General features: G+C 33.9%; 1 protein-coding gene across 2 annotated transcripts in view; it reads left to right on the top strand.

The window, feature by feature from the left end:
- The window catches only part of LOC118193465 (nucleoporin NDC1-like), a 79879-nt gene that overhangs the window by 24716 nt on the left and 41406 nt on the right, over positions 1–13757 (top strand). For both annotated transcript variants that reach the window (XM_035364567.2, XM_035364561.2), the window contains exon 10: positions 2104–2185. In XM_035364567.2, the coding sequence (XP_035220458.2) occupies positions 2104–2185 (82 nt within the window). The remainder of the gene's footprint in view (positions 1–2103; positions 2186–13757) is intronic.

Here is a 13757-nt window from a genome sequence, read left to right as displayed (position 1 = left end):
AGACTGATTTTTCTTTCTCAGTTACGTGTAGTCCGTTTATCAATGCTGTGTATTTTTAAAATTACATATTTAGAACAAAAGGAGCAAATATCTGTGTTATACTGGTGCATGGGAATGAATTTAGTCACAAATAAGTTCGAATGTTTTGTGTGGAATAATGAGATGCATATAATAGATAGCCAGTCCACCGTGTTGAGTCTATGCAGTCCTCTTATGTTATTCTGTTAACAGATTACTAGGAAATTCGAAAATTGAGCAAAGAAGTCAGGGAATTTCATACGACAATCCCGAAAACAGCGAGTTTTGCGCCAGTGTTGGAAGCGTTCACTTTGTTGGCGAATTATGCATCACATAAGCGTCATTCGGACAGCTGAGACACCAATCAGATTGTCTTTTAGAAAGGCAAAGCAAGTTTCTAGCAACTTTGGTTTACAGTAACCTCGAGAGTTGAGAGACTCACATGCGTATGTGCAATGCATGTTGAACTAAAAAAAAATAGATTTCCATTCTCGTATGAAACAAAATTGATTTAATCCCATAGTACACACAAGATTTAGTGACAGTTTTAGAAACAAAATTCCCCATTAAAAATATAGGTATAAAAATTAATTTTCCTAATAACACGTTCCCTGCCGCGTGGGGCAACTTTCCGTTCAAGCCTTTGCTATTATCATTGTAAAAAGAAGAATTTTTTTTTAAAATTCATTATGCAGTCAATTATGGGCATCTTAATACTAAATGCCCTCATTTAAAACTGATATATGTACAATAAAAAAATTATATGTGAGAATGCAACTTGCTTGGCATAGTAATGTTTAACCAGGTATTTGTTAAACTAATTCCTAGAAAAATTAATTTATTGGTTTGTTGTGTTATGCATGTTAAACTATACAACCTTTCCTTGATAATTATGATTTTTGAGCTATTTCAATTATTGTAAGGCATACGCCAGAAACAAAATAATAAAATGTAAAGCGTGGGGCGTATTCGCCCCACGCTTTACGCACGTATTCGCCCCACGTGTGCCTGAACAGGAAGTCTTCAAAAAACGGCTTGGCAGGGAACGTGATAAATAACACATAAATAATATAACCATAATTTACTTTTTATGAAGTGTTCTGATTGGTGATAGGGATGTGGGGAAGACGAAGAAAGAACATCGGTTCTCTTTTTGAATTTTTCGAACGATCCAGGGCTTGCCTTAATGCCATCTCATCTTCAGTCGAGGTACCTGGTGTTTTTTAGAGAAAGTCCAAGTATAGTTTTTAACCTTAGCGCAAATTATGGCTTCTGACACCAAATCATCGTTTAACTTCTCTTTAATCCACACCAACAACAGCTTCTGAACATCTAAGAGTTTTGGAAGTAACGGTAACTCTTTTGGCCACATCAAATTAATTAATTTCTTCTTTCTCCTTCAGAACAGTGCAGATGATTTCGCTAAATTCGTCACTCTTACGCCACGCTTATGTTTATCTGTGATTTCTTTCTTAATTTCAATGATCATGGCTTCCCTCTTTTTCTTTGCAGCACTATCTGAGGCAACAATCTTCTTGGCAGGCATCGTGAAATAATTATTTTCACGTTAAATGTAATAAACAATTGACTCGTGCTGATGAAAAAGAAGACAATGCCTCTACTCATAACAACTGGCTATTTTAATAGTGAATATGCTATATAACAAAAAAAAGGGGGGGGTTGATTGTGGATATATCTGCAGAATGCCTCAAAAAAATCATCAAAATTTTGCCATTTGTTTTTTCAAAGTTTGATTTCATGTCAAAATATGTTAGAAAACGTAATATATATCTTAAGTCATGATTTCAAGGTATGAGAATTTCTCGAAAGCACAATTTGAATTTCATCATGCTTTTGAGATCGAATTTTGTCAATTAGGCCAATGAATAGAATAAAGAACTGTTCAACCTTTTTTTTTTTTTTTTTGATTGGATGTATCTGTATTTGTAAACAAAAGACTCCACACTTGCAATAAATTTATGAATTCAAGCATGTGTAGTAAATGTTCTAAAAATGTGAATATATTTTATATTTCAGCAGTTTACTGTTTTAATTTTTTTTTTTTTTTTTTTTTTGTATCTTTAGTATTTAGCAGTTTTAGATCTACGACTGTTAGCACAGTATGATTTCAAAAGAAGGCAACAAATTTTTGCCATTAGTCATCCTGGTAAGTTACTTTTTATTGTTATTATTGCAGTCAAAAGTCGTTAATTCGGACACCCATAATCCGGACCTCAAAGCTAAAAACTTTCTATGCATGCGGCGCGTTCACACATGCGCATAGGCGTTAACGCGTGCACAAGACCTTTACGACTGCACATATGCGTGTGCACAATCGCAGAATACGTTTTTGCATGCGCGTTTTATGTATAACAGACGTTATAAGCTAAAATTATCTAATTATCTATTTCAGTTAATGTTGATGATTGCGTTGTTCCCAAATCTTCGAATTGGATCCGGCTTATTATTTTTTGCAGACTCTAAGAGCAATTTTATAAAAGTAAACTTGAACTTTCGATTATGTCAAATAGAATTTCCGATGCTGGAGCTCCCAAAGAATCTACAAAATGAAAGTATGTTTCGATGTCCATCAAACAAAAAGTGGAATTGCTGCAAAAAATAGATAAAGACATAAAGAAGGTGACAGAGAGGTTAGTGAAAACGAAAAAATTTCGGTTGACAAGTTAGTCAGTATTCTCGGCACAGCAATTACAGGACTTGAACAGCGGAACTTTGTAACTGAACAAGATATTATGTCTGTTTCTAGAATTAAAGAGAAAGTATTATCACATAAAACGGAGCAACTTAAACAACTTACATTGAAAAGAAATGTTTAATAAAGTAAACAAATAAATATTAAGCTTTTTTTTGTAAATTTGTATTTCATATTTTTAATTTTAGAATTTCTGCATGCCATCTTACGAGATTTAAACTGATGATCTATAATCCGGAATCGCCGAAGTCCGAGTCCGGATTAACGACTTTTGACTGTATTAATTTTTCGGGTTTAGTCACATGGATAAAAAAAAATTAAGATATATAAGTTTTTAGTAGCAAAGTATCTGTCACAAATATTTATGCTGCCCTGATCAGTATAGTGGCTAGCATTGCTAGCTGCCATATTGGAGAACAGGGTTTGAATCCCGAAGAAGACTTGGATGCTTGTAAACAAATAGCATCTGTGCAACATGGGGACACCTAAAATAAACACCAAGCCAAAAATCCTCTCGAGTTACATGGTAGGAGGGGAAGAGTGGTGGGAATATATTGAATATTGCTTATATGTCTTGACAATGTTTAGCACAAATGGTAAACGTAGAGAGGATGATGCCCTGAGTGATAATGATAATATTTTAGCATTTGTAAGAAAAATTTTTACCCACTCATTATTCCAATGATAAATATGATTTTAAGTTTATTTTTTAAAATTTAATAGATATTGCTACTGAATTAATGCAACTTGCAACATATATTCGTGTTTTGGTTTTCAACTTATTTTATCCTTTGTTTAAAGTATTATTTTAATTATTTTAATTAGTATTATATATTTAGCTCAAACTATATGTATATATATAGAGAGAGAGAGTTCAAAATAACATTTTACCGAACTATATATATATATAATAAATTCAGGGAGCAGGAATTTGGATACACAGTTGTAATATATTCAAACTTAGAAGTAAAGACCAGGAGCAGGAGAATGACTAGGAAATTGGAGGCGAATGCAGATTAAATCTTCAGTTTTATTTTCGGCAACATGTTGCGGCTACACACAAGTTGCCACATTAAATGTGCCTGTTCCAAAAGGCTTTCTTTTTTTACAATTTTGTAGCAAGAGAGCAGCAGCAGACAGACAGCAATCTAGGTAGGCCAAAGCGTGGGAAGCAAGTGCGTAATGTTCAGGATGAAATCTTATTCAGACTGAGTTAGTTTTGGTTCTCAAAGCATTTTGATTGAATGGTGAATATTGCTGTAAAATTATTATTGGCTGTTAAGAGTTTTAGTTCTGTTTAGATCATTAGAATTACATAAGAGTCATATGACATAGATTTTTCTCGAAATGACCCAGTGCAAATATATATAGCTATTTTTAGAATAGAGAAGGAAAATTTACTTTGCTAATTTAATAAGATTCTTTTTCTTACATATCCCCGCCCCCAAGAAGAAAAAGGCATAGTGACAGAGAAGCCTTTTTAAAGAAAAAGCTTAAAGCACTAGCAAATAATAATAATAAAAACCATAAATCATAAAATTTTGATCCTGTAAAGTATAATTTATAAATATCAATTTTTAAAAAATAAGTTCTTAATTTTTAGAGTCCTATTGAATTTTTCAGCATTTCAGTTCAAAAGTCTTTTTGTTTGAGAGTTCACATATTCATAATTCTTCAGGGAAGGTTCCTGTTATCACAGAATATCACAAAATAAATCTTTTACATAATCATTATTTATAATTAAATGTAATGCACATAATTATTTATGATACTAATTTCCATACTGATAAATTATATTTTAACACTATAAATATAATAGGAGTAACAATTTCAGAAATTTTGGTTTCGCTGTTATTATCTTTCATTTACAATTCCTGATTTTACCAAACTGGAAGGCCTCTCAATACTTGTAAACAAACATATCCATCAATAGGGCTGTTCTCTTGAGCTAACCAGTGTGTTCTATGCACTGGTGGCCCCGGGTGCTTAGGCAGTTACTTGAAAAGGCCTCCGTTCCTTGCATAAGGTAACTGGCCTTTGAGAGCTGCACTAATACATTCCACAATAAATAATAATAATAATAATAATAATAAATTACACACTCTCATAAAATGAGAGCCTCCAACATTATCTTACATGAAGAGGGTAAAAGGAACAACTGTACAGAGGTAATTATAAGGCCTCTGTTTAAGAACCAGTACTCCCTCGACATACACTATACTTAACATACAATCACCCATAAATTTTAACATGCATTTACCATAATTTCATATTACGTATCTGTAATAATTTTACTTATTTTTTATATACACTTCATTTTTTAAATAGTTTTAAAATTTGTATTCAAAATATTCAACAAAATTTCAAAAATACAAATATTTATCTTAATAGCCTTCCCTAAAAATAGCTAAAAATCTAAGAATTACTTATTTACTTTTCTAAATTATAAGAATTCAAATTTCTAATATTATTAAATTATATTTTTTCATATCACAGTGTTACATTTTTTAATATCCAATTTATTAAGAAAAAAATATCAGTTCCAATGATTTAATTATGCAAAAGCAGAAGCAAAAACAATTTTCTGCTACCTACTTTAAGTGTAAATTTAATCCCATAACTGCAAAATATCCTAATTTATTCGCATAAGAGCCATATTAAGATATGCAGTTCGAACCTTGAAAGCACTGGAATGATTTGAAACTTCAGCACTCTGAAAACATTTATTTTACTGTAAACAAACACTGAATTAATTTTGAAAGGCTGGCTCAAGATTTCATTTTTAAGCACTCGCAGCAAATCTATTATTTGATTTTTTTCACATTTTTATATTGCTGTGAATTACATTGCACTTATTAAATGACATATGTGCACATAGATTGGCTAAGCCGTAAATATCTTGAAGATTAGAACATGAAGGCGTTAACTAATTTGCTTTCACAATCATAGCCACAATTTCGATGATAACACTTCTGTCAAGCACACGCACACTCTGATGATTTAAAACACTTTTTTTTCCCTAAACATTTAAGAGATGGCTGTTAGCGTTATCACTTTTGAATTTGCAGGTACTTGAAATCCATTATAAATTTCCGTTATACATGGAAGTTTGAAGAGATGGTTGGTTATTGCAGACATTGTGATGACATTTCCACTGGAATTCCAGCGCACAGGACACGTGTGCTGTCGACTCAGTTGTAATAATTTCAGGAGCAGGAAGAGGAATTTGGACTGCGCAGACGTGCTGATCCAGAATGACTAAGAAATTGAGACGAAGACAAATCTTCAGTTTTATTTTCCGCAACATGCTACGGCTGCACACAAGTCGGCACATTAAATGTGCCTGTTCCAAGAGGCTTACATTTTTGATAATTTTGTAGCAAGAAAGCAGCAGCAGACAGACAGCAGTGTAGCTAGGCCAAAGCGTGGAAAGCAAGTGCGTAATTTTCAGGATGAAATCTTATTCCGGCTGGGTTAGTTTTGGTTCTCAAAGCATTTTGATTGGATGGTTAATATTGCTGTAAAATTATTATTGGCTGTTAAGAGTTTTAGTTCCGTTTACATCATCAGAATTATGTAAGAGTCCTACGACAGATTTTTCTCGAAATGACCCAGTGCAAATAGATGTAGCTATTTTTAGAATAGAGAAGGGAAATTTGCGTTGCTAATTTAATAAGATTATTTTTCTTACATGTGTAAGATAAAAAATATGGAAGCAAACTTCTAAATTTAATTCACTATAACCTCTTTTATTTTTTATTTCATTTGGAAACTTCATCGCTCTGTCCTAAAAGTAGCGCTGTAAGTCTAAACCGTGTCATTCAAATTAATCATGCGATCTTGCATAACCCTTAATGCAGATGCCTCATGACCAATCAACAATTTGTAAACCAAAACTAAAAAACTGAAACTTTTGACTCTCTCCCTTCTTTCTGTGAACTGATGTGCCACTTTTGCTTGTGCTTTCCTCTTGGCCACATGCCTTTCTGCAATTATGTGTGCTGTTACTTTTGCTTCTATGGCAATAATATCAAAATTGTAAATGTCTTTAATAGGCATGAGTGGAGTGCCAAGTGGATTGTGGCCACAAGTGAATTTAAATAAATAAAAGGAATTTAATCGGGCTCGACTGCTTCTTCTTCAAAACGGATGGACGCTCTAAGCATCAAGTATCTATGCAATTAGTATTTTTACGCATCTACGTCTCAGTGTTCATTATTTCAATGCCTCCAAAACGTTCTGCCATTACATTTTTTGGGCAATTCTAATTATGAAAAAATCTACACGGGTTTGTTATTCTATATTCACATTGAATTATGGGGAAAGTCCTGTTTCACTGCAAATTTTAATGCAATTTTGTACCGCATTCACGATCAAATCATTCATGTCTTCAGTTTCATTACACACACACATATATATATGTATCTGTAAATATAAATTCTAAATAAAAATAATTAATAGTAAATTAAAAAGGCCTATGACTTGAGCTAAAGCTGCAAAGTAATAAACCAAAAATTCATAATAATTAATAATAAGAAAACTTTCTGAATACCATCTCCAAGGAACAGAAATACAATTTAAAACAAAGAATGAAAAAACTCTTTAGTCAGAATTTTAATTAATATTTTAACCAGTATTTTCTAGACCTCTTTTGCTTTAAAAACAAAAAAATCTTTAATTGCAAAAATACCAAAATCAAAAGTAAAAATTTTAAGCATTGAAAAAGTAGCTATTGTCATTGATTTTAGATTAATCGTCTTATCAAGTGGATAAACAAATCTACCATCAATTAACAACAACTAAATTAAGAAAGTGTTTCTCTTACTTCCAAATAATGAAAATTTCCAAAAAATTTGATGCTTACTTCCAAGTAAGCATCAAATATTTTGCTAGATCCAAATCACAAGTGACAGTTCCTTGGAATGGTACATGGAAAGTTTTCTTATTATACATTATTATGAATTATGTGTATTTGTGTATATACATATATATACAGTGTGATTCCAGACCGATTGTACTGGGTACAGAGACAACTCGGAATCACATAGGAATGCAGGGTAGCAAATTCTATAGTTGCGAGCTATCGGGCAAAGAAGCAGAGAAAAAGAACAGAAACAGCAACACATTAATGGGAAGAAAACATTGTATTGAAAGGTTGTACTATAACAGGTGTTCAAAATTACAATCAGATGTCATCAGGTAGGCTTGACAGGTGGCACTGCATGAAATTCCTTACGTTCTGGAAGATTCCTCCTGGCAGTCTTGCGGTATTTGGCGCTGAACAGAAGCTTGTACGAATGCGATCCTGCAGGAAGTCGTCATTTGCGATTCGTTTCCTGAGATAGTAGGATGAACGAATATTCAAATGATAAACCGGTCAACATGTTGATCATGTATAGAGATGTGGATTGTAACAAGTTTGCTGCTTGGGATGATTGTACAAGGAACATTACTCAAACAGCTGTGCTCCACATCGCTCGACCTTTGCGAGTGTGAACAGAAGGTTACGGGAGACTTGTTTAACTAGATGATCAGCAGTGAATGACGAGGACACCTGGCAATGAGAAAGCAGACTTACATCTGGCAGAAAACAATCCAAGTACGAGTACTTGAGTGATAGTGGGTTTATCTCAATTCATTGTCTGGAAGATACTTGCAGCAAAACAAATGAGCACATACCATCTTCATCATATTCAATTATTAGAGCCTGAGGATTATCCACTCCAGAGGATGTTTGCTACATGGTTCCTGCAACAGAGTGTTACAGGCAGTGCATTTTCTGCGTCCGCATTGTTCACAGATAAAAACATACTTCACATGTGAGAAAGCCTTTAATCAACATAACAGCCATTTGTGGGCTTTGGAGAACCCTCATCGTACGCAACCACTTGCAGCCCAAGTGCACTTCTCAGTCAATGTTTGGGGCGGCATTCTTGGAGAATGCCTCATTGGACTGTACCTTCTGCCTAGTCCTTTTGACAATAAAGCATATTTGATCTTCTTGCAACAAGTCCTGCCCAAACTTCTTGATGAAGCACATGTTTCTCTGCCGTTTCATCACTCCATGTGGTATCAGCATGAGGCTTCTCGACATTACACGATTGATGTCCGCCGACACCTCAACGTAGCCTTTGGACAGCAGTGGATGGATCATGGTGGCCCGGTTCATTGGCCTGCCTGATCACCGGACCTATCATGCATGGACTTCTTCTGGGATTACATGAAGAGTTTGGTGTACGAGACGCCAGTTTCTTCAGTTGAAGACCTCGTCATAAAAATATATGTAGCTGCCGGGAAATATACATGACATACTAAGAATCTTCCAGAACGTAAAAAATTGCACGCAGTGCTGCTGTCAGGCCTGCCAGTTGACTTCTGGTCATAATTCGAATACTTGTTGTAGTACATACTTTAAATAAAATGTTTTCTGTCCCATTAATGTGTTGCTGTTTCTCTTGTTCTCTGCTTCTTTGCATAGCTCACAACTACAGCATTTGTGACCCTGCATTTCTTTATGATTCCAAGTCCTCTCTTCCCATACACACCCAATTTGTTAGTCTGATAATTAATCACCCTGTATGATATTAATTGCAAAGACTATAATTGATACTGCAAAGAAACAGAATTTTTTTCTTTTATCCATAGGCACTATAAACCCAGTCACAGGAGATTTGAATATAATTAATGACCTGCAATTAAATGTGCTAATGAAACTTGGGACTAAATTCAGACCTGTCTATGGAACAAGCAAAATTACAGCCCTTTTAATATTGAAAATAACTGTCATTAAAACAGCTTATAAACTAAATCTTCCCAGTAGTGCTTTCTTTAAAATTTAAAAAAAAAAAAAAAAAAAAAAAAAAAAGTGTTCAGCAAAATTAAAAATAAACTGGAAAGCACTTAACAATAAAGTAAAGAAGAAATTTACAATCAAAATACATAAGGCAAGCAATAACTTCAGTATCATATTAAAACAGTTCTACAGCCAACTTATTGAATCAGAACTTAACCAAAAAGCAGCTGGAAAAGATTTTTACATAATCAACGAAATAAAAGCCTTTCACTTCAAACTTAAAAATTTCTATCTCGTCTAAATTACAGTAAATTCTCAAATCTCTATGCCTTTCTGAAGTTCTGCAGGAAGTCACTTAAATTCAGATTTATTGCTTATAGTACCAAAAATTATAAATAAAACATTGATTATTTATTTGCAAAACAACTTAAAATAATTTGTTGTATTATATTTGGTGCAACTAACAAAGATAACAATTTCTGTGGATCATTCAGAATAACATCTCAGTTATTTTCACAATTAAAAATCTTGAAATTAAAGAAATTGAGCAAGAAATTTATAATAGTCATCTTATAAACATTTAGTTTATAGGTTCCAGAAATAACAACATGGAGTATGAAATATTGAAGAAAAAATACTTACTGGATAATGATGTCATAATTACTGTACAATAATGAGTCAAAACAGAAATACTAAATTATTGACATCATGATAAGTGTTTTTTTCCCCTCCAGTTTGCATCAAGGTAAAAAAGCAAATGATTAACTCAACTCTTCTTTCACGTTCATGCTTCACGTTGTTGTACTTTCTGAGCTTTGTTATTTCACAAGATTGTTTAGTGATGTCGTTTTTTTTTATCCAGATATTTTGTGGATAAATTAAGTATATTTTAAGTTTCAGTGCTTTTTAATACAATGACAGATAAGAAACGAACTCATGATTTTACTGCTTGCAACGGTGAAAAATGTAAACACATTGCATTGATGGTAATGAAAAAAGTCGAAATTCTGCTAAAGATGGAGGTAGGTGCTACTGCTCGGTTTATAGCAAAATCATATGGAATTGCCACATGGACTGTGTATGATATACGGAACAATAAAGAAAAGCTGTTTAAATTTTACAGCAACAGTGATTCTAACACCAGAATCCGAAATCGGAAATCTTTACATGAGGCGAAATCAGCAAACCTCGATGCTGTCTCGTAAGAGTGGTTCCGGCAGTGGCGGAGTGATGGGGTACCTATTTTAGGACTACTACTGAGAGAAAAGGGGAAGCAGATTCATGCTGATTTAAAAATAGAGGAGCCTAATGTAAATGAACAATATAATAAAATCAGTTTATATATGTAATAATAATTTAATGCATATAATTATTGTATTAATGTATATAATAATTTAATTAAATGTATCTAATACGCCTTATTTATTTTGCACTTTTATTCTGAATATTGTCTTATCTGTCCTGAAATCCGCAAAATCCTAAAATCTGTACAACCTCTGGTCCCAGGTGTTGCGTATTTCTGGACTTCTACTGTATTCAGACTTTATTTCCTGAAATGTTCAATATTTCAACAAAAGCCAAAAGAAAAGTTTTCATCCATTGCACATTGTTTCACAATTATATTAAACTAGAAAGATTGGCGGTTATACGAAATGACCACTGTTTTAGATATTATAAATTGTAATTAAAAGGATTTGTGCAAAGGTGTCTGCTAATTTAAACTTAATTACCCAGGGCAGGTGGCAAGGACGCCCCTTTGCTTACTGCCTCACGGGGTTTCCCCCTTCTACTTGCTTAATTGATTAAAGTAGAGTGCAATGAAGGAAACCACTGGCGGTACATTTCTTAAGAGCCACCACTACCTCAATCAATAAAGGTGATTTAAATAATGAAATGTTACTTCACATGTCAAAGATCTCATTGTACACAACATTTCTTGTGTAGATCTTTCCATCATTTTTAAGCTCGCCTTGCAGAGGACCATCCATTATTTTTAATTTTACATCCATTCTTTTGTGAACTCTTGAACAGGCAACGTAAAGTTGACCGTGTCCAAATGCAGGCTGGGGTAAAAAAATTCCAACACTCTTAAGCGTTTAGCACTAAGACTTATCGATGGTCATAGCAAAGGCAAGTTTTGCAGGAAATTGTCTGCGTCTCAGTTGAAACGGCAACCCTGTGCCGTGGCAACTTCACCCCATTGGCTAATACAGTTACACACGCAACCAATAAACTGTTGGCGACAAACAGATACTTAAGCCGCATATATATACATATATGAGGTGAAGTAACATCATCTCCTCCGAAACGGCCGGCTCCGGGGCTTAGGGAAACACACCGTTGGATTCCGGATGTCTGGGGCACGCCGTTTTGACCATTTGTGTCTTCTTGGGACTTTAATTAGCCAAGATATTAATTAAAAGCTAATTTTCCATTACACTTTCCACTTTCTTTCTTGGGTTTTCCCTAGAGAGATTTGTCTAAGTGCTAAATTCTTTTTTCTCGAATATCTATGGAACGGCGCCGAGTTGAAATTCGAGGCACATACCCTCGGATTCCAAAAATTCTCCTTATCCATCCATATCGTTCTTATTTTCGTACAACTTTAATCGGCTGAGATATGAATTAAAAACTGCGGAAACGTTAATTTCCGAGTGGCAACAATAAATTATCGGCGACACACACTTTAGCCGCTTATACCGGGTGATCAAAAAGTCAGTATAAATTTGAAAACTTAATAAATTACGGAATAATGTAGATAGAGAGGTAAAAATTGACACACATACTTAGAATGACATGGGGTTTTATTAGAGCTGTTGTGGAAACTCCATTGCACGATGAGAAAGTCACGGTATGGGTTGGATTTACCACATCTACTGTTATCGGGCCTTTTTTCTTCGAGGAAATGCGTGGTTCTGGTATTGTAACTGCTACCGTGACGGGTGAGCGGTATGCCGATATGTTACAGAATCGCATCGTCCCCAGCCTGTCTGATAAACACCTGCTGGAACGTATGATTTTTATGCAGGATGGCGCTCCACCCCATATTGCTAGACACGTGAAAGATCTCTTACGCGCGTCGTTTGGTGATGATCGTGTGCTCAGCCGCCATTTTCGTCATGTTTGGCCTCCCAGGTCCCCAGACCTCAGTCCGTGTGATTATTGGCTTTGGGGTTACCTGAAGTCGCAAGTGTATAGTGATCGACCGACATCTCTAGGGATGCTGAAAGATAACATCTGACGCCAATGCCTCATCATAACTCCGGACATGCTTTACAGTGCTGTTCACAACATTATTCCTTGACTACAGCTATTGTTGAGCAATGATGGTGAACATATTGAGCATTTCCTGTAAAGAACATCATCGCTTTATCTTAATTTGTTATGCTAATTATTGCTTTTCTGATCAGATTATCGCTTTTCTAATAAAACCCCATATCATTCTAAGTATGTGGGTCAATTTTTGCCTCTCAATCTACATTGATTTATTAAGTTTTCAAATTTATACTGACTTTTTGATCACCCTATATATATAAAAGATTTAATAACACTCTTTTCAAATAGATCAACAAAATCCCTGTGGGCACAAATTTCTTTTTGTGAGTACGTAACTTAAACTTATTTACAAATGAATATCAATTTCATCAAACATTGGACAATGATAATTTAAAACTTTTGCTAATATCTGTCAATACATAGATGATTACTTTCAATAATTTTGGAAATTCTAACTTTCTTAACACTTAAACCAATACAAGTCAACAGAAAATAGATTTTCTTGGTCAATAAATTATTCATTATAAAAGAATCAAACTTTTTGATCAAACCAGAGAATTTAAATCTACTATCATTAAACTAATTAATTGGAACACCAACTTATCTCAAAAAGTTATTAGCAACATAATATTAGAAACAAAAACATGCGCATAGGAGCAGATTAATAAAAGATGAAATTATGTTACTGACACAAGCTCTTACTGGCAATCAAATTCCTTCATAATTCATAAATTATTCACTTAATAAAGGAGACATTATCTTTCAGATTTAATCTTTACACTAATAAGTAATAATGGGCCTATCCTAAACCATAAAAGAAGGATAAGACTGGAATTTTATTATTTGTAAACTAGAAAGCCCGGTGGTCATACGAAATGACCGCTGTTCTAGATATTATAAATTGTAATTAAAAGGATTTGTGCAAAGGTGTCTGCTAATTTAAACTGAATTACCCAG

Source organism: Stegodyphus dumicola, chromosome 4 (assembly GCF_044657685.1).
Source record: "Stegodyphus dumicola isolate Sdum_Otavi_A_Nest chromosome 4, ASM4465768v1".
Taxonomy (NCBI): domain Eukaryota; kingdom Metazoa; phylum Arthropoda; class Arachnida; order Araneae; family Eresidae; genus Stegodyphus; species Stegodyphus dumicola.
This window is presented reverse-complemented; position numbering and strand designations above follow the sequence as displayed.